Raw genomic sequence first — 17,699 nt, 5'->3', positions numbered from 1 at the left:
CAGACTTATTCCTTTCCTGCATACTATTAGCATCCCAATGCATAAAAGAGGCAACGGATTGAATGATTTAAATATAAAAATATTTACTATTAGTTTCAAAGTACATTGAAGTCCAGGGTTGCAACCTTCTTCCCACTGCCTGCAGGGGACAGTCCTGCTTGCTGCCACTTCATAATATACTGCCCCAAATCAGAAGCCAGTACTGTTAGTCCAGCTCTTTCCATGGCTCCTTGTCAAATCAAGAGAGCCACCTCCACCTTCTGGGAGCATCAGCTTTAATCACACAGGGTGGAACGAAACCACTGTATCACATTGGATAAGCCAGTGCCATCGCGTGCACTGGTCTCCACAACAGTGATGGGCTGCTTGGCACAGGCGATAATGTCCTGGATTCGGAACAATGACTTCATCTCGATCAGGGACATGTAGCATGGTAAGTCACTAGAGCCAGAGTAAAGAGAAAACAGTCACATTCTCCATCTGCCTATTGAGTTGTTCTCAAAGAGAAGCCTCCCAACAGAATATTTCCATCAGGTTGCAAATCCACACAAGATAATCTTTTTGCATCCTGTTACCCAGTGGTAGTCCTCCCTGTGCAGCCCCTGCCCCCGAGGGTCGACTTGGCTGCAAATATCTCGGAAGCCTATCAAACTCTTCTCCTCCCTCCTCCGACAGATCATCCCTCATACCTGGAAATTCAATCCAAACATTGCTTACATTTTGTTGAAAATGATGAGGACAGGGACTGATGTTAGCTGCTCAGCAGCAAGGAGTGATAATAGTTGGATGCAGGATGAGGAAATCTGGGTGGGCTTGGCAGCATCAATCATATACTGCAGGAGGGAAAGAGACTGACTCAAAGGTAGCTGAAGTGGGGGGGCTTGTTGCCCAAGTGGCAGAACTTTCTAGTATTAAGCACAGCCAGAAAGGCTAGAAAATATTCATAAACCATTCTGACAGGTTTCCCAGCATACAGGTTGACTAATTCCTCCCCAAGATCAAAGCAGGATATTCCTGATGATATTACCTGAGATTTTCTAAGTGGAAGCACTGGGAGTAATTACTTCCTGAAGCCAATATAGTGTACAGCAATGACATGTTGTTGGGACCCTGTGCTTCCCACTGACTAGAGAGTCTCAGTTAATTTCCTAGTTTGTTTGCAAACTCTTGTTAGAAGTTTGGTAATACTGTTACAAGCCAGTATTTTGTTTGACAAATTCTAGTTTCTTGTAAAACTAACTGAAGTTTAGAACTTCCTCCTCTTGTGTGAAGAGGAATACATGAGCTTAAGGCTCATGGATGTTTGTTTCTTACATTTCTATACTGCCCCATACAAAAAAGTCCCTGGGCAGTTCACAATCAATGTTGCTGGGAACCAGGATAAACCCACAGTGACATCTGAACCTGACCATTAAATTGCACAGCGTATGAATGGAGCACTCACCAGGACACAGCAGCAGTCACTATAGTAACTGGACCAGATGGGGCCCATGCATCCCCCCAATTCCCGAACTGTGATCTTCTTTCCTATTGGAAGGTCAGTAAGATTTGTGCCCACCTGCAAAGAGACAGCAGCAAATTAGACTTGTAGACTAATGAGTGGGCAACTGTCTGCAGCACAGTGCACCAAGAATCCAGGCACTGGTGCTGACCCAGTCCTCCAGCTGAGCATGAACCAAGCCTGAGCTGGAGTGAAGAATAAGACTGTGATCTCCTCACACTTGGGAGACAGCTGACAAACTGGAGAGGGTTTAGAAGAGTGCCACAAATGTATGTATGCCTTCTACTGAGTCTCTCTAGCCCAGTACCGACTGCTTTATCCTTTGGTTCACAGCCAGTACTGATTGCTGCACTTGACAGCAGCTCTCCAATGCCTCTATCAGAAGTCTTTCCTAGCTCTCCTAACCAGAGATGCCAAGGACTGTACCTGGGATTTTATTTTTTACAATGTCCTTGTATTATGAAAACATAAATGGTTACAATATTACATGAAAAACGAATACAATTAAATCTGACATCCCTTCCTTTAATTGTCTGTTGTAGATTTTATCATTACAACTATTGTCCATATTTGAGAAAACCAATCCAGCATTGATAGAGAAATGGAAAGTTTCCATGAAGCAATTACACAGAACCCAGCTTTGGTTACCAAACATGTTAATATTTGGAAGTCCTCCTTCAATACATTCAGCACTGAACCTGGTCATATTATGTCACAGGCAGCTCCAGAGTAGCATGGTGGGGCAGATGCCAGGGAACTGAAGCCAACTAGGACCCCACTAAGGCCTGAGAAAGCTGGACAAAACCTTCAAAGAACACTACCTAGACTTTTTCCCACTGGTCTTAACTGAGCTTGCAAGTTGTTATGCTTACAATTAGGGTGAAATTATTTAACACACTTCCAATGTGTGCGTTAATTGGGAATTCTAATCACCATTAGTGATTTTAAGCATGGATCCAGGCTGTTCTGGATTAAAGCAGAACATAAAGGTGTATCAGTAGACTGGGGAGAGAGGGATGACAGTGTTCCCAAGCAGCACTGGTATAGGGAATGGCGAAACTGTCCTTCAGTTACACCACAGAAAGCTGGAAAGTGTTTTTGTTTATAAATAACAATAGTCTGACATGTGGTTTAGCTTGCATTTGTCATGATTTTCTGTTCCCTGAGGACCTCAAAATACTTAAGCTGGCCTGGCTTATGTATGCCACTGAGCTAAGGCTTCTCCCTATTGACATTAAAAATAGCTCCCTTTAGTTGCACAGGTTTCTCTAAGACTATTTGGAAATGGTGGAGTAACAAAAAGGCCCAGAATTACTTAATGCTGGCAAGGGGAGGAAATGTGGTAAGAGTTCTGCAATATCTAATACACACTAAGCAGATGGCTCCATTGAGCAATGCTAGTCCATGCATACTTGAATAGCTTAACATTGTTTAAAATTTTAAATAGTTGTAATGTTCAGCTTTTTATTTTTCTTTTGTATTGTTTTGTAGTGTGTGTGTTTTGTAATTGTTTTGTTTAATGTGTTTAACTTTTATATTTTTGTTTTCTTATTGATTTATTGTAAACTGCCCAGATGTTTTGGGTGGTATACAAATATGTCAAATAAATAATACTGTATATGTATGTCCTGTAATGGAAGTGTGTCTGTTGTACCAAGGTAAGCACAGTAGATAGGCAGAGACCAACAGTGTCAAGAACAGCACAATCCACCCTGAGGGCCACCTGCTGGCCTCTATCACATAGGCAAAAGTTTTGCCACAAAACCTGCTCTGAAAAATTTAGTACAGAAGTTTGCTTTTCAGTAGTAGTAGTTAGGTGTATCTAAATACTGTGACTGTAAGTAAAACCCATACTTTTACCTCAATTGTTCTTTACCGAAGGAACAGCCATGACTTGCCAATTAGTCAGAGGGAGCTTAATATATAGTCTCCAGTCTGGAAACCATGGCATTCTGCACCAGTCGGCATTTAAGAAGCTGCTCCGTGGTGATTCAGCCCACTGGTCCCTTAACCCAGGATTCCCTTCTCTGGCTGGCAGTGGCAAGAGCCTTTTTCCAGTTCTACCACCCAAGGGCCTTCTAACTGGAGATACCGAAGCCGGAACCAGGGGCTGACGGCCAAGCAAGCACGTGCTCCACTACTGAGCCAAAACCACCGAACGAAAGACAAAAAGGTCATACCGTGGGCAGGGTGGGGGGCGGCTCCCCAAGGTCCTTGTTGCCATCCCTGGAGCTCAGCTGTGCGACAGACTGTTAAGGAAGACGGCGGGAAAGGGACCGGTAGCTTCGCCCCCGGGGATATGTGAGTGGGAGGTTGCGCTGCGCGGCCAGGCAGTCCGGTCCCGACTCCGCCTGCCCCGGTGAGACCTGCGCCTTCTTTCAGCACCAGAAACTTCCTCCTCTCCCGACCTCCCGCGAAAAAGGGCCGTATCTTGGGGCATGGAGAAACATAACGACTCTTTCCTCCCTCCACAAATAAGGAGGAGGTAGTACATCTAATGGCACAGTGGGGAAATGGCTTGACTAGCAAGCCAGAGGTTGCCGGTCCGAATCCCCGCTGGTATGATCCCCAGACAATGGGAAAAGCCTATATCGGGCAGCAGCAATATAGGAAGACGCTGAAAGGCATCATATCATACTACGCGGGAGATGGCAATGGTAACCCCCTCCTGTACTCTACCAAAGACAACCACAGGGCTCTGCGGGCTCCAGGAGTCGACACCGACTCGAAGGCACCGCCTTGCCTTTCCTACTCGCAATGAAGTAGAGAAGAAAGCAAGAGTACTAACGTAGGAAGAAGACCAAACATATATTCATAAGAATGTCAGAATCTGTAACCATCTACTGAATAATACAATATTAAATAGCGACCAAAACAAGAACCATGTTCTGGATAGTCATACAATGAGTAGAGGCCATAAAGAAAGAGCCAGACAGATAGAAACCATCATAATACAATGTTAAATGAAAACAAACCCCAAAAAAGACCTTATTTGGATAGTCATGCAATCTTCTTCATACATGAGTTGTACTGGGTTTTCTTCTTTCTTTCCTCCCACCGGGCAAGGGGGAACCCGGCCTACCCCTTGACAATCCTCCCCCAGGCATTGCTCAGCCAATCCTCCCTCCCACCCAGCCACAGCAGCCCCTTCCCTGCCCTTTCTTCGCGCGGGGATATTCTGCAGCCGCTTGACCAGCAGAGTTTTGCCCGCGCCGGAACCCCCCAGAAGCAGGTAGGTCGAGCCGCCGCCGCCGCCGCCAGCCGTTGCCATGGCAAACAGAGGCAGCCACCCCGCCGCACCCGCTTCCACTCATCTCGCACATCCATTGGTTCAGGAACGACAAATCAGGTCCATCACACACCAACCAGTCGTCAGCGCTTGCCGCCGGAAAGCCCGCCGCCTCGTTGAGCGGAAGCCGGAAGCAGGGCCTAGGCTACGGAAACGGATCGGAGGCAGACTAGAGGGAGCAGTAGTCGGTCTTATCTGTTCTTGAGCGAAGAGCGCGATGGGGCGAGGCGGCGGCACCTTCGAGCGGCTTCTAGGTACCGGGAAGGGAGCCCTGGGAGTGATCCCCGCTGACCCGCCCCTCAACCTCTGACCTTTATCCTAATTGCGGCGGGGGGGCGGGTGTTAAGACTCTGTTTTTCTCGCCCTGTGCTTATTCGGAGGGGCAGTATCCAAAACTCCTGTGCCCGATCTTCTCTTTTTCTTACCAGCTTTTGTTGTATCTGAAACCAAATGATCTCTTTGAAAGCCTGTCTCCTTTTTCGTACTCCCCTCTTTTAATCAGCCGCATTAAGTTCCTTATAGCTACTCACAAAATTTATTATTATTACCACCACCACCTTACACATGGCTTGATTGAAGACTCTACCACAAAGAAATCTGCTGGGCCTAACAGCTGTGATCCTCACCGAAGGGGGTCGGTGGAGCTTTCATCTGCCAGTGGGGGTAGATCTAGGTTGACAAAATGCCCCTTCTTTCCTTGATCTCCAGATCAGACACCTCTGTGTAAAATTAGGGTAACCTTCAGTCCTAGCATGCTTGATATCAAATGAAGGACTTGTAACTGAACTGGGGTTTGTTTAAGTGACTAGGCTTATTCATTTTGAATGCTGGGGGAAGATAACAATATTTTGAAAAATAAATACATCTCTATGTGTCAGCCAGTGTATTTCTGATTTTACTGCTCTGCTGACCTCACCTAAAATCAGGTTCTACATGGTGACTAACAACCAGGAAGTGACAGGGCAAGTACAGAATCAGAACTGAGTTGAGGGGAAGCATGCTGATGTGTTAGGGCAAATGTAATACTGTACAAAAAAAGTTGAGGGGGTGGTTTATCAGCTGATGTTTAATGTCAACAAGTTACCTGAAAAGAAAATAACATGGGATAGAGGGGGAGTAAGATTTTGGAGTGCTTTGCTATTCTTTATATAGCATTATCAGTGGACTTGGATCTTTAGAGTAGCATAAGCTTTTGCCAGTGGTGGAAACAAGAAAGAGATGGAGGAAGGAAGAGACAAAGATAACTAAAAGATGAGTATGCACAAATGTAGTTACTGGTAATTAGGCTTTGTTTAAAATGGGATGAGGGCTAAGTGAAAAACTAAGTAAAATTCTTTATGAAAGAGATGGGTTTGGAGCAGGGATTTGAAGGAAGAGGGAGAAGTGGCCAAAAGTTTCCAACCCCAGAAGCTTAGGTTCCGAATTTTGCTGGTGGGGACACTTTTGGAGTGCTTTGGTGAAAGAATTTCACCCACAAGGATTAACAAGGGAATAAAGGTGCTATCCTTTAAGGGAGCAGAATATTTATTTTTTTTGCAACAGAGTGATTTCAACGTTGGAAAGCCAAACATCATAAGCAGACCTATTTGTCAGTACCTCCCAGAGACATGAGTTTGGGGCAGTATAGAAGTGTGTTAAATAAATAAATAAATAAATAAATACATCTGCTTTGCAGGTAACCATGACTGCCCTGTTGGAAGTTCAAGATGTTATTTCCATACAGCCAATATTCAGGAGCAGCAGAGAACTGTAGAACAGTAAATCAGCTAGCAAAATGGCCTGATATTCCAACTATTTCCATTGACCATTACCAGCAAATGTCGAAAGAGGCCCAGTCATCCATCTGGAACCCTAATTTCTCCACAGCAAACACAGTTTTCACACTTGACCTTCCCCAAGGGTTATAATGGTTACTTAAATGTCTTGCAGATAAAGCTACCAGTCAACTTCTGCTGGAGACAGACTGGGAGTCCATCCTGCAGATTTGTGATATGATTCGTCAGGGTGACACCCAGTAAGTGCTGAGATCTACAAAAACTGTTGTATTCTCTACTCCATATACATCAGTAACATATTTTTGGTCAAATGTATCCCTTCCAAGAAACACAGGTAGATTAGGCTTAGAGATCTTTGTCCAAGATCACCTGTTGTGCTTCATTGCTGAGTGGGAATTTGAACCTGAGCTTTTTCACATCTAAACCCAACTTTCTGGCCACTACACTGCATGGTCTTTCTATGTGGCTAGCACACCCAGAAATACTCTCTGTACATTAAATTTACCTCAGAAATAAGTACAGTTTAACATTTGCTAGGTATATCTTCTGAGTAGCCAAGCATTTTCCCTCTTCAGTATACAGGGTTATACGGCTGATCAAATGAGCAATCTGTTTAATTTCCATTTATTGCTATATTGAATTCCATATCTAGAAGATTTGCTCTTCTAGATATGTAGCCCTGAGAAGGAGTAGGGGAAAATGCATTCATGTGTTCCTAGAAACTAGAGATAACATAAGCACATAACATAAGAACAGCCTTGCTGGATTAAGCCCAAGGCCTATCCTTTTTTCACAGTGGCCCACCATCTTATATTTATGTATTATTTTTCTATGTGAACTGCTTTGAGAACTTTGGTTGAAGAGCAGTATATAAATATTTGTAGTTGTAGTAGATGCCTCTGGCAAGTCCACAGGCAAGAGATGAAGGCATGTCCCCTCTCCTGGTGTTGCTCCCCTGCAACCGGTACTCAGAGGCATCCTGCCTGCCTCTGAACCTGAAGGTAGCCTGTAGTCATCAAGACTAGTAGCCATCGATAGACCTGTCCTCCCTGAATTGTCTTAAGCCCCTTTTAATAAAATCAGGGGGGTAAGATGTTAATGGGGTAAGGGGGGGCAAGAAAAGTGCATAACAATTATATTTGCATATCTTGTTTTAGTTCTGTATGTCCTGTTTCTATGATGACACCATCTGGAAATGCTTGGCATTGAACAGATTTATAGAAAAATGTGGAGAGATGAGAGGGGAATGAAAATGTTTCCAGGTGTTTTCTACAACTACAGAGAATGGAAACACTAAAGAATAAAATGAAGCATATTGCTTCACTGTGTTGTGGTTTCTGCATTTATGTTGAAAACTGACAGATTCAAAGAAAATGCATTGTACTGACTGGAAATATTTTTTACTGGTTAAATGAATGTTAGACAGAGTTAAATGATTGACACTATATTTTTTTTTTTAATACTAACATCCTGCTTTTCTGCCTCCCCACTCTTTATTTGCACACATTATTATAAGTGTTGAGACATTATGTTTCAATGGAGTAGGGATGTCAGGGTGGCTTAAGAGTGACATTTGATCCTTGCAGGTTCTCATGTGACTGAGTTCGTATCCTCTTTTTCATCATTCAGGGCTAAATATGCTGTAAGTGCAATAAAGAAGAAAGTCAATGACAAGAATCCTCATGTGGCTCTCTACGCACTAGAGGTAACTTGGTGGATGCAGCCTCCTCAATGTGTAGTCACTCTCCCTGGTGACCAGGGGAAGTTGCCTTCCCCCTTCTCTGTGAGCAGTGCAGCCAGCAATCTTTTCCAGAGGAGGACCAGGCCATACATTGCTATCACTCTTTGGATATAAAGTCTTTGAAGTGTGGTTGGGGACTGTGCATGCTTCTTGTGTGTTTCTCTTTTAGGTCTTGGAGTCTGTGGTAAAGAATTGTGGTCAAACAGTCCATGATGAAGTGGCCAACAAAGTGACTATGGAAGAATTGAAGGAGCTGCTGAAGGTAGTAGCATTTGGGCTATTTCTCCTCTCTGTAAGACCTCTCCTGTAATGGAGCTTCAGGAGGAGATGAAGCAACCTTCTACATCTGTTCTAAACCAAGCTCTTCTGAGGGCTTCCATTCAAACATACATTCTGAGCTGCTTGAGCTTCTGTACAAAAAAATAAGCATGGTATGCTCAGATAAATCTCTGATCATGGCAAGGCACTGAGATGGTTATGCCATTCGGGGCCCTAATAAAGGGGTGAGAAGATTTATGTCATTGTCACAAATTATTCCAATAGTACAAAAATAAAACATTTTCTGTAAGACTCAGTTCAGGTTCCTTCAGACATCACTAGCCAAATGCCAAACTTCTGATAATAGCTTTTTTTAAAAGTCTCTCCCTGGCATATATGCACTTAAGTAATCTTGGTCACATGCATTGTAGCCTGACTACTATTCCAGTTGACCTGGAATAGCTTTAATATTCCATTTTTGTGCTAATTATGTTTTACCTACTTGAGAAAATTCTGTACTAACTCACTATCCCATTCACATGTTCTCTCAGTAATAACAAAATAATGATCTCTTGGGGGAATGGGGGAGGTCTCTAGGATGAAAAAGAACTCTCTTCCTCTGATGAATTGGATATTATTCATCACATTTTCTAAAAAGTGTTGGGTTTTGTCCACCATCAGATGTGCAGAAAGTTTGCACTGCTTTTTCCACATCTCCCAATATTTTTTTCAGCCCAGCTAATGCACAGTACCATTGACGAAGTGCTATAGATATATACATACTGAAGTATAATGCTGTGTGTCTGTGTGTGTGTGTGAGAGAGAGAGAGAGAGAGAGAAAACAATCTCTCTTAACTGCCCCTCTACCATAGTTTTGTACTGAATTGTATAATCTCTTGTCAGCCACCATCAGGATCTTTTAAATCTTTATTTTAAAGTAAATGCTTTGATGATCATATTTAGTTCTCTCTCAAATGATGCTTCTTCCGCTGTTGAAAGGTGAGCCCTTTTTGGTTCTTGAGTCCAGCTTTTGCCAGCAAAGTCTTGTGAAGTAAAGAGGAAAAAGTGCTCTCATCTTCAGTAATGCAGAGCAATTCTCACTAACAGGGAAATATAGTACAATAAGAAGCCAATGCCTTGACTTGTTTGTATTGACTGCATCCTTCTAGCTTGCTACATTTGAAGCCTCAAGAGGTTTTAACTGCTAATGAGAGAAGATTAGTGTGTTCATTCAGGCACCAAAACAGCTCTAAAAACCTAGAGCAAGTTTAAAGCAAAAGTTGATCTGGGAAGAAACTCTCCTCTTGGCCCCCAGTAAAACATGTGATATACAGATATTGAGGGTGGGGTTCTGGTACTAGATGGGCTGGGGCATTGTTCTGAGTGCTGTTTCCCAAATAAGCTCTGCTCATGCTGTCCTTTGGAAACTCTGGGTTGATTCCCACCAGGCAAAGTGCCTGATCTAACTCTTCCCATTTCTATAGAGACAAGTCGAGGCCAATGTTCGCAACAAGATCCTTTACCTGATTCAGGCATGGGCTCATGCCTTCCGCAATGAGCCCAAGTACAAAGTGGTTCAGGACACTTATCAGATCATGAAGGTGGAAGGTAAGGAAAGAAGAGGATTCTTCATCAACACAACTCCCTGTTGTGATATGACGGTGGGGATAGGATTAGATGGCAGATGTTCAAATGGGAATCTGGAGGAAGAAGAAGCAGGAGGTCCACTTTCTCTACGGGTCTCTCCATGGAGGAGGAGGTGATGATGGTGGTCAGGTGCTGTTGGCAGTTCTTGCTGCTGTGTTTTCCAGCAGTAATGTGCGATGCTCACTTCACTGATTCACTTGCAAAACAGCAGCTAGTCTCTTGACAAATCAGTGTTACGTCAGAGTATAATCTTGACTCAAGAATGATCATTAGTGTGGGAGCACATAATTTTATTGCATTTGGTTTTATGGGACAGTTGTGATTTATTTGACACGCTATGCAAAATGTCTTAGGTATAAGCCCCAAAGGAACAGTGACTACCAAAGCTGTGTGTTCTTACTTGCTTAGAAGGATGTCAGTTGTGAGATTATGACATTGCACATTTCACTGTGTATCAAGTGATCTACAGGATTGTGTTCTGGAGGATACTCTAGGCTTTGCCATACATGATAAACTAACCTTTTCAGTGTATCACATTGTTTTATTTATTTATTTATTTATTTAGAATATTTATATACCACTTTGCAACAAAAAGTTCTCAAAGCAATTTAAATAGGAAAGATAAGATCATATGATTCCTTGTCTCAAATGGACTCTGTCTTTATACACACACACACAGTTTGTGGGCAGATTAATGGTTTGCATGCATTTGCACACAGGAAGCAGAGCTAAGGATAGAACGTGTTCAGTCTTTCAGGTCTGAAATACAATCCCCATCCCAAATGCCTAGATGGTTGACCCTCTCCTGGACACTAATGTTAATCTTCCTGCAGGTCACGTTTTCCCAGAATTCAAGGAGAGTGATGCCATGTTTGCAGCAGAAAGGGTGAGTTTCTAGATTGGGGAATGGGCAGAACTCACACAAGGAAATTAGTTGGACTTTCCGGTGGTGGTGGTGGTCCGTCTGAAAGCTGCTTCTGATACTGAGTTTGGCCTGAATTAGGCTCTAATGCATGCAGCTAACTGGGACAGTAGATAGCAAAGATGGCAAGCAGCCCATTCCATCAATAGCATCAGAGGCTGTGAACTGGAGAGGAAGAGAACTTCCTTTAAAGCTTTCCCCTCCCAACAATTACTTTACATTCCTACAGTGCTGTTTCCCTGCAGTCATAATTTATTGGCTCGTAAGTTCAACAAAATAATAGCTTTCAGTATCTACAATGTCCAAGTCAGAATTCCAGAGGGGAGAGAAAGTCTCCTGTTGAGTTTGTTCTGTCCCTTTATGCTGCATCAACCTAGTGCATGCATTTACCATTGGGGTGCATTTACCATCGGTGTGACCAACCCTAGCTTATTAGTGCTTTTGGGAATACTCTTTGCACTCTGAAGACCACCTCCAAGGATTTGTAATGACCTTTTGTTACCCAATGGTTCCTCTATTTCTCTGTGACAGGCTCCTGACTGGGTGGATGCAGAGGAGTGTCACAGATGCCGGGTCCAGTTTGGGGTGGTGACTCGCAAGGTGAGTGCTGCAAATCCCTTCCCCAGTCCTCGGCTCCCTGACTGTGATAACTTATTACACAGAGCCATGTTAGGGTAGTGAGAGGCAACAGGAGCCATAACCTTGAGACTGATTCTCCCCTAGTGGATTTCGGTTTGGAGTTACTAGCTGCCATGCTTGACCTCTCCACTGTGTTCACAGCATCACTGTCGGGCGTGTGGGCAGATCTTCTGTGGGAAGTGCTCTTCCAAGTGCTCCACCATTCCCAAGTTTGGCATAGAGAAGGAGGTGCGGGTGTGTGAGCCTTGCTATGAGCATCTCAACAAGTAAGTATTGGAGCTTGCCTGGTACAGAGGATTGGTGGTACTGAAACTTAGGGAAGAATGGGTGTTGTGACAGCCTCCCCCCCCCCCCGCGCCTTCATGTGGGAACTCAGGAGGATTTCTTGTAATTGGATGATCTGGCCCAGCGTCCTGTCCTACAATGCAGCTTCCAGAGAGATTGCTAATGAGCTAGTAGCAAATCGCCAAGTGCTACAGTTGAGGAGAGCTGCAGGGCACGACCTTCACAGACAGCCAGATTAGCAAGGTAGCAGTTCAGCTGTGGCTATGACCTTGGCTTCTCTGTCTGTACAGGAAAGCAGAAGGGAAAGGATCTGCCAGCACAGAGCTTCCTCCTGAGTACTTGACCAGTCCTCTTTCCCAGCAATCCCAGGTAAACATTTGGCTGTATCTGGTAGACGTAGATCTCTGACCTGACTGGTCGGTTCCTCTCCTTGCTTACCGTGACTGTTGCCTGTTCTTCCCGCAGCTGCCTCCCAAGCGTGATGAAACTGCCCTGCAGGAGGAGGAGGAGCTGCAGCTGGCAATTGCACTGTCCCAGTCTGAGGCAGAGGAGAAGGAAAGGATGGTTTGTGTCTTGAAAATAGTGGGGGATTCCCATGGCATTACTACTTGGTGGGTCTCTTGGTTTCGCTGCCGTGGGCCATCCAAAGAGTTTCCATGGTTTGGTGTTCTTTGTAGATGAGGATGCCTGTTCGCTTGAATAACTTTGTCCCCAAGTCAAGAAATGCATGCTGATGCCAAGCATATCTTAACTCTTAAAAAGAGAGAGAGAGAGAGAGAGAGAGGGAGACATTTTCATAATTGGGTAAAGTATTCCTGACAGTCACCATCTCATCTTTTGCTTGTAACTGATCCAGGAGCAGATTCCGGGAAACACATCTATTAAAGAAAGCATCCAAATCCTATTAACTTGTTTTGAATTGACAGATAGTAAATGCAGCTCCAGGCCCACTCTGTAGAGTAGAAATTGGAAAATCCATGTATATATTGTGTTCTCTTCTGCCTTTCTCTGCAGAGACAGAAAAGTACATATTCCACATATCCCAAGGCCGAGCCAGCACCCACCACCTCATCCACCCCTCCAGTCAGCACCCTCTATTCCTCACCTGTGGTAAGTGCCCACCCATCTGGACAGATTCACTAGCACTGGAAGCATCTTGATGCTTGCTGGCTAAGACCCAGAAGCCATCAAGATCAGAAAGCTCCCCATTGCAATTCAACCTCTTCTCCCATCTCTCATAAAGTCTTGTAGTGCTTTGACAAGGCTAATCAGGGCCACCCAAAGGATGATTTTTCATTGGCTCCCAGTGTCTTCATCTTGCCCACCTTGCTTGAGCAGCTCCCTTTTACCTGTTAAGCCTGTTGTACCTTCAGACTTGGCGTTGCTACCTTCTAATGCCCTTTTTCTTCTGTTGGGCAGCTTCTGTAGAAAGCTGGAGGAGTGGGGTAGTTTCAAGGTAGAAATGTTTGCAAGAGCAGTGAATTCCATGCTTGTCTTCTTTCAGAACTCCTCTGCACCTCTAGCTGAGGACATTGACCCTGAGGTAAGGCTCCAGTCCCCTTAAGCCAGTTTATTATTTCTCTGTGTGAAAAACTTTGGGAACTTTTGTTGAAAAGCGGTATATAAATATTTGTTGTTGTTGTAGGCCTTAGTGAGGCCCTAACAAATGATAAATGAGTTGCTTTCTGTTTCTTAATATCTCCTGTCAGCTGGCTCGGTACCTGAACCGCAACTATTGGGAGAAGAAGCAGGAGGAGGTGCGCAAAAGCCCCACCCCATCAGCTCCGCTGTCCATGGGGGAGCCACCCACCCAGTCCGCTGAAGTTCAGCCTGCCCCACTCAGTGTGGTGGAGGTAAGAACAGCCTCGTCTCCTGCTGTGCTGATCAGCTGAGGTGTCAATCAGTCGGGCAGAATTGGCCTCAGCCACAGCTTTTTGAAAGTGTGTCATTTAGGAGCAATGGCTGCTCTCCTTCAGTGGCCTTAGTGAGGCAGCATTAAAGGAGGTTGAGCACTGTATGTTCCAAACTTGCTGTGCCTCCTTTTCAGTGTTGGGGAGCTCAGGCTTTTTAGGAGGTGCATCTCATTGAAAAGCCACAGCAGGGGGAAGAGGATGGCCATCTTGACTAGGCCAAAGCCACTCCAAACTGTAAGCTGAATTGAGCTCAGAATTGGGGTTTCAAGTGACTGGTCTCTTCCCATTCCCCAGCAGCAATACCAAAATGGTGAGACTGATGAGAGCCACGAGCAGTTCCTCAAGGCCCTGCAAAATGCCGTCACCACCTTTGTCAACCGCATGAAGAGCAACCATTTGCGGGGCCGGAGCATCACCAACGACTCAGCGGTACTCTCGCTCTTCCAGTCCATCAACAGCATGCACCCTCAGCTCCTGGAGCTGCTGAACCAGCTGGATGAGCGCCGCTGTAAGTGACTAGAGCCCCAATCACTGATATGGGTGGAGAGACTTGTGGGAAGGGTGGGCAGGGCCGTTGAGATCCTCTCTTTCCCGGCTGAATTGCAGGCACCTGACTGGCATGCTTGGGTGTCTCCAGGATTCATTTGGACCAGTTTCTGCTTTTTGAGTTAGGGTGGGAAGAGGAGAGAGGTAGTTTGGTGCCTTGGGCCAGTAGCAAGCATTCCACTCCCACTTTCCTCCCTGGAATTGCTGCCGGTCCTGTGGGTCTCGAGGTGGTGTGGCTATGGCTGGGCCATTGCTTGGAATCCTGACAGTGCTTTTCTCTTTGCTCCCCCCACCCACCGCACCCCAAAGTGTACTATGAGGGACTTCAAGACAAACTTGCCCAGATTCGGGATGCACGAGGAGCCCTGAATGCTCTGCGGGAGGAGCATAGAGAGAAGCTGCGCCGTGCTGCTGAGGAGGCAGAACGGCAGCGCCAGATCCAGCTAGCTCAGAAGCTTGAGATCATGCGCCAGAAGAAACAGGTGAGGCCTGTGCCGAGGGTGGCTGTTGCAAAAGATGGGGTTGCCCTTCCTGGGAAACGGTGGTGGAGCCCAGCAAAGCGCAGGAGCTGTGGTGCCTTAATATAGTGTATGCTTCTGTGGCCTACAGGAATACTTGGAGATGCAACGGCAGCTGGCTATCCAGCGCCTTCAGGAGCAGGAAAAGGAGCGCCAGCTGCGGCTGGAGCAACAGAAGCAAACGATCCAGATGAGGGCCCAGATGCCTGCTTTCTCCCTGCCTTATGCTCAGGTGTGAGGGGTGGAGAAGCCACCGCCGCTTTTTCTCCTTCCCTTCCCTGCCCGTTAAACTCTGCACAGGCGATAGAGCCCGATAAGGTTTAACGCTGCTGTCTCTTTTCTCTTAGTTGCAGGCCATGCCTGCTGCTGGTGGGGTCATCTATCAGCCATCAGGCCCCACAAGCTTCCCAGGCACCTTCAGCCCAGCAGGCTCTGTGGAAGGCTCGCCCATGCACACTGTGTACATGAGTCAGCCCCCCCAAGGCAGCACTGGGCCCTACTCTGCGATGCCTGTGGCAGGAACAGGTATGAGCAATAGGAACCAAATGAGAGAGATGGGTGGAAGTGCATTTGTGGATTGAGCCAATACGTGTGGAACTGGGGCTGGGCCAGTAGATGGCTGGCTGAACTGACCCTGAAAGGCTGTCCTCTCCTCCTTCTGTACCTGTATTTCAGATCCAAACATGGTGAGCACCTACATGTACCAAGCAGGCACTAACACTGCACAGACGGCTCCACAAGGGCAGGCGGTGCCCACCACTAATCCTGCCTATTCTTCCTACCAGCCTACGCCTACCCAGGGCTACCAGGCAAGTTGGCCCAAAGCCCCGTTTTCCTCTGTCCCAAGTAACTGACTGTTGTGAACGGGGTGGGGAGTCCCAACTTTGCTAGCTTGTAAGAAGCAAATGTGTCTGGCTTCACATACCTTCTTGCCTGTGAGTTGAGTCCAAACGTCCCCTGGAAACGGAAGCAACAAATAATTCTCGATTGCAATGTGCTAGATTCTGCATCCTTGCCCACTTCTGCACTCTTTACCTTGCAGAATGCAGCTGCCCCCTCACAGACCCAAGCTATCCCTGCCATGACACAGCCTCCGCAGTCTGGTGGTACAATGGGTTACATGGGCAACCAGTCTGTCTCCATGGGCTACCAGCCCTACAACATGCAGGTGAGAAAGAGTTTGATGCTGAGGTGCTGTCTGCTTTCTCTGCCATGTAGTGTGTGCATGAGGGTGGCCAGCAGAAGGGGTTGGTGGAAAAATCCCTTCTACATAGGGAAGCCCTCGCCCAAGAGCTGGGCTGTCTAGAATTCAGAATGGCAGCAGCTCTGACATTCTGTGTCTCCTCCTGCCAGAGCCTCATGTCAACCCTCCCTGGCCAGGAACCAGGTTTGAGTAGCCTGCCACCCCAACAGCCTTACTTGTCAGGACAGCAACCGATGTATCAGCAGGTGAGTCTTTTGCCTCAAAGAAGGTGTTTGGCCACTTACATTTGTTAGCTTTGTACCAAGTTGAAAGGTTGCCCTGAACTCCTCCAGTCTCAGCGTAACCCAAGGGCTGAGGAAGCAGGTTGGTGGTAACCCTCTGCTGCAGTAGATTCAGTGGAGGAACAAGAACTTTTCTTGAATGTGGCCTGCTTGCTAACCTCTCTGTCTCCTTGCAGATGGCACCCCCCGGAGGCGCCCCACCACAACAGCCCCCTCCCCAGCAGGCTCCAGCCCAGGTGCAGCAAGCACAGGGGGGCAGCGGAGAGGCTCAGCTGATTTCCTTTGACTAAGAACCTCTTGGCTTACGAAGAAGGGGAGGGGTGGGTTTCTGAGACATTGTAACACTACCATCTGTTGGTCACTGCTGTACTCTCTACACCATTGCTGTTACCTTGTGCCATCCCCCATGTGGGGAAGGGAGGGCAGAGCCCCTAGTCCTAGATAGTCTCCTACTAGCTACCCACCCCCCTAACTGGCACTTCCCCTGCATTCCTGTCTAAAATGCTGCTAACAGAGCCTTCTGGGTTGGAGTAAGAGGCAACCATGTTCAAAGGATGCGACATGTTGCTCCGTTACGGTGGCGGCCCACAGCCCCACTCACCTAGTTTCACTTTCACTGGGTAACAGAGCACAGCTTTGCAGTCACTCACATGTGCACCCTTACCAGGCCCAGAGCTTTCCTCTCGTGTGGGGAATGGCATTCACGCATGCTCCAAAGCCAGAGTAAATACGGTCCAACCCACAGCATGGCCTGGGCCTGTACACACACACTCACAGCACTCCCTCTGGTTGACAAGATGTAATCAAGTGGCCTTCACTCTGACCAACACTACTTCCCATGAACCTAGAATTTTCCATCTTCCCTACCATGCCTTTTGAGAACCCACTACTTTGAGCAGAGGCTTCCCCGAGCCTGTATCTCTTTTCCACATTCTTTCTCCACCTGATTATCCTCCCTGCTTTTGAAGACTCACCTCTCATATTTAGTGCTGGTGTAGACAGAATGGAACCAGTGACAATAAAGTATTTAAAGCGTTTTCAGTCTGTGCTTTCTGATAGGCCCCATGTTAAGGTTTAGGGGCTGTCAAACTAGCTGCTGGGATGCTGACTATTGATGTATCAAATGGGCTGAGGATGGATATTGGAGACACTCTGCATCTTGGAGAAGAGAGAGCAGTTG

General features: G+C 46.2%; 2 protein-coding genes across 11 annotated transcripts; one reads left to right on the top strand and one right to left on the bottom strand.

Annotated features, from left to right (window-relative positions):
- Positions 1-66: 66 nt before the first annotated feature.
- ARL16 (ADP ribosylation factor like GTPase 16) lies at positions 67-4,984 on the bottom strand. 7 transcript variants are annotated; one of them, XM_053301283.1, is made up of 5 exons: positions 4,864-4,984; positions 3,682-3,931; positions 1,445-1,558; positions 718-833; positions 67-441 (listed from the first exon to the last, which is right to left on the bottom strand). In XM_053301283.1, exons 3-5 carry the CDS (start codon positions 1,490-1,492, stop codon positions 276-278), a joined length of 330 nt encoding a protein of 109 aa, XP_053157258.1. In that variant the 5' UTR covers positions 1,493-1,558; positions 3,682-3,931; positions 4,864-4,984; the 3' UTR covers positions 67-275. The 7 variants fall into 7 exon arrangements, with proteins under 7 accessions (XP_053157258.1, XP_053157255.1, XP_053157257.1 ...); XM_053301280.1 differs by lacking the exon at positions 4,864-4,984 and adding an exon at positions 4,679-4,842 and having other exon boundaries at positions 3,682-3,740; XM_053301282.1 differs by lacking the exon at positions 4,864-4,984 and adding an exon at positions 4,477-4,651.
- Positions 4,906-17,556, top strand: HGS (hepatocyte growth factor-regulated tyrosine kinase substrate). Of its 4 annotated transcripts, none has more exons than XM_053301262.1 (21): positions 4,906-5,044; positions 6,720-6,804; positions 8,195-8,270; positions 8,476-8,568; positions 10,049-10,172; positions 11,045-11,097; positions 11,665-11,733; positions 11,914-12,038; positions 12,348-12,426; positions 12,523-12,612; positions 13,072-13,167; positions 13,562-13,600; positions 13,767-13,910; positions 14,265-14,478; positions 14,826-14,998; positions 15,126-15,266; positions 15,382-15,559; positions 15,710-15,836; positions 16,070-16,202; positions 16,388-16,483; positions 16,696-17,556. In XM_053301262.1, exons 1-21 carry the CDS (start codon positions 5,008-5,010, stop codon positions 16,807-16,809), a joined length of 2,286 nt encoding a protein of 761 aa, XP_053157237.1. In that variant the 5' UTR covers positions 4,906-5,007; the 3' UTR covers positions 16,810-17,556. The 4 variants fall into 4 exon arrangements, with proteins under 4 accessions (XP_053157237.1, XP_053157236.1, XP_053157235.1 ...); XM_053301261.1 differs by having other exon boundaries at positions 12,523-12,621; positions 14,268-14,478; XM_053301260.1 differs by having other exon boundaries at positions 12,523-12,621.
- Positions 17,557-17,699: the final 143 nt, after the last annotated feature.

This window comes from Hemicordylus capensis, chromosome 2 (assembly GCF_027244095.1).
Source record: "Hemicordylus capensis ecotype Gifberg chromosome 2, rHemCap1.1.pri, whole genome shotgun sequence".
NCBI classification, from domain to species: Eukaryota; Metazoa; Chordata; class Lepidosauria; order Squamata; family Cordylidae; genus Hemicordylus; species Hemicordylus capensis.
This window is presented reverse-complemented; position numbering and strand designations above follow the sequence as displayed.

What these genes read in the sequence shown, in the direction of transcription:
- ARL16 (XM_053301280.1), bottom strand. Translation starts at nt 4,772, where the DNA reads ATGGCAACGGCTGGCGGCGGCGGCGGCGGCTCGACCTACCTGCTTCTG. An exon ending in GTGACTGCTGCTGTGTCCTG is followed by an intron (nt 834 to 1,444) that starts GTGAGTGCTCCA and finishes TCCCTCCTGCAG; the next exon opens with TATATGATTGATGCTGCCAA. An exon ending in CTCATCATTTTCAACAAAAT is followed by an intron (nt 442 to 717) that starts GTAAGCAATGTT and finishes CTCTGGCTCTAG; the next exon opens with TGACTTACCATGCTACATGT.
- HGS (XM_053301260.1), top strand. Translation starts at nt 5,008, where the DNA reads ATGGGGCGAGGCGGCGGCACCTTCGAGCGGCTTCTAG. An exon ending in CAGAGGAGAAGGAAAGGATG is followed by an intron (nt 12,622 to 13,071) that starts GTTTGTGTCTTG and finishes CTTTCTCTGCAG; the next exon opens with AGACAGAAAAGTACATATTC. An exon ending in CCAGCTGGATGAGCGCCGCT is followed by an intron (nt 14,479 to 14,825) that starts GTAAGTGACTAG and finishes CGCACCCCAAAG; the next exon opens with TGTACTATGAGGGACTTCAA.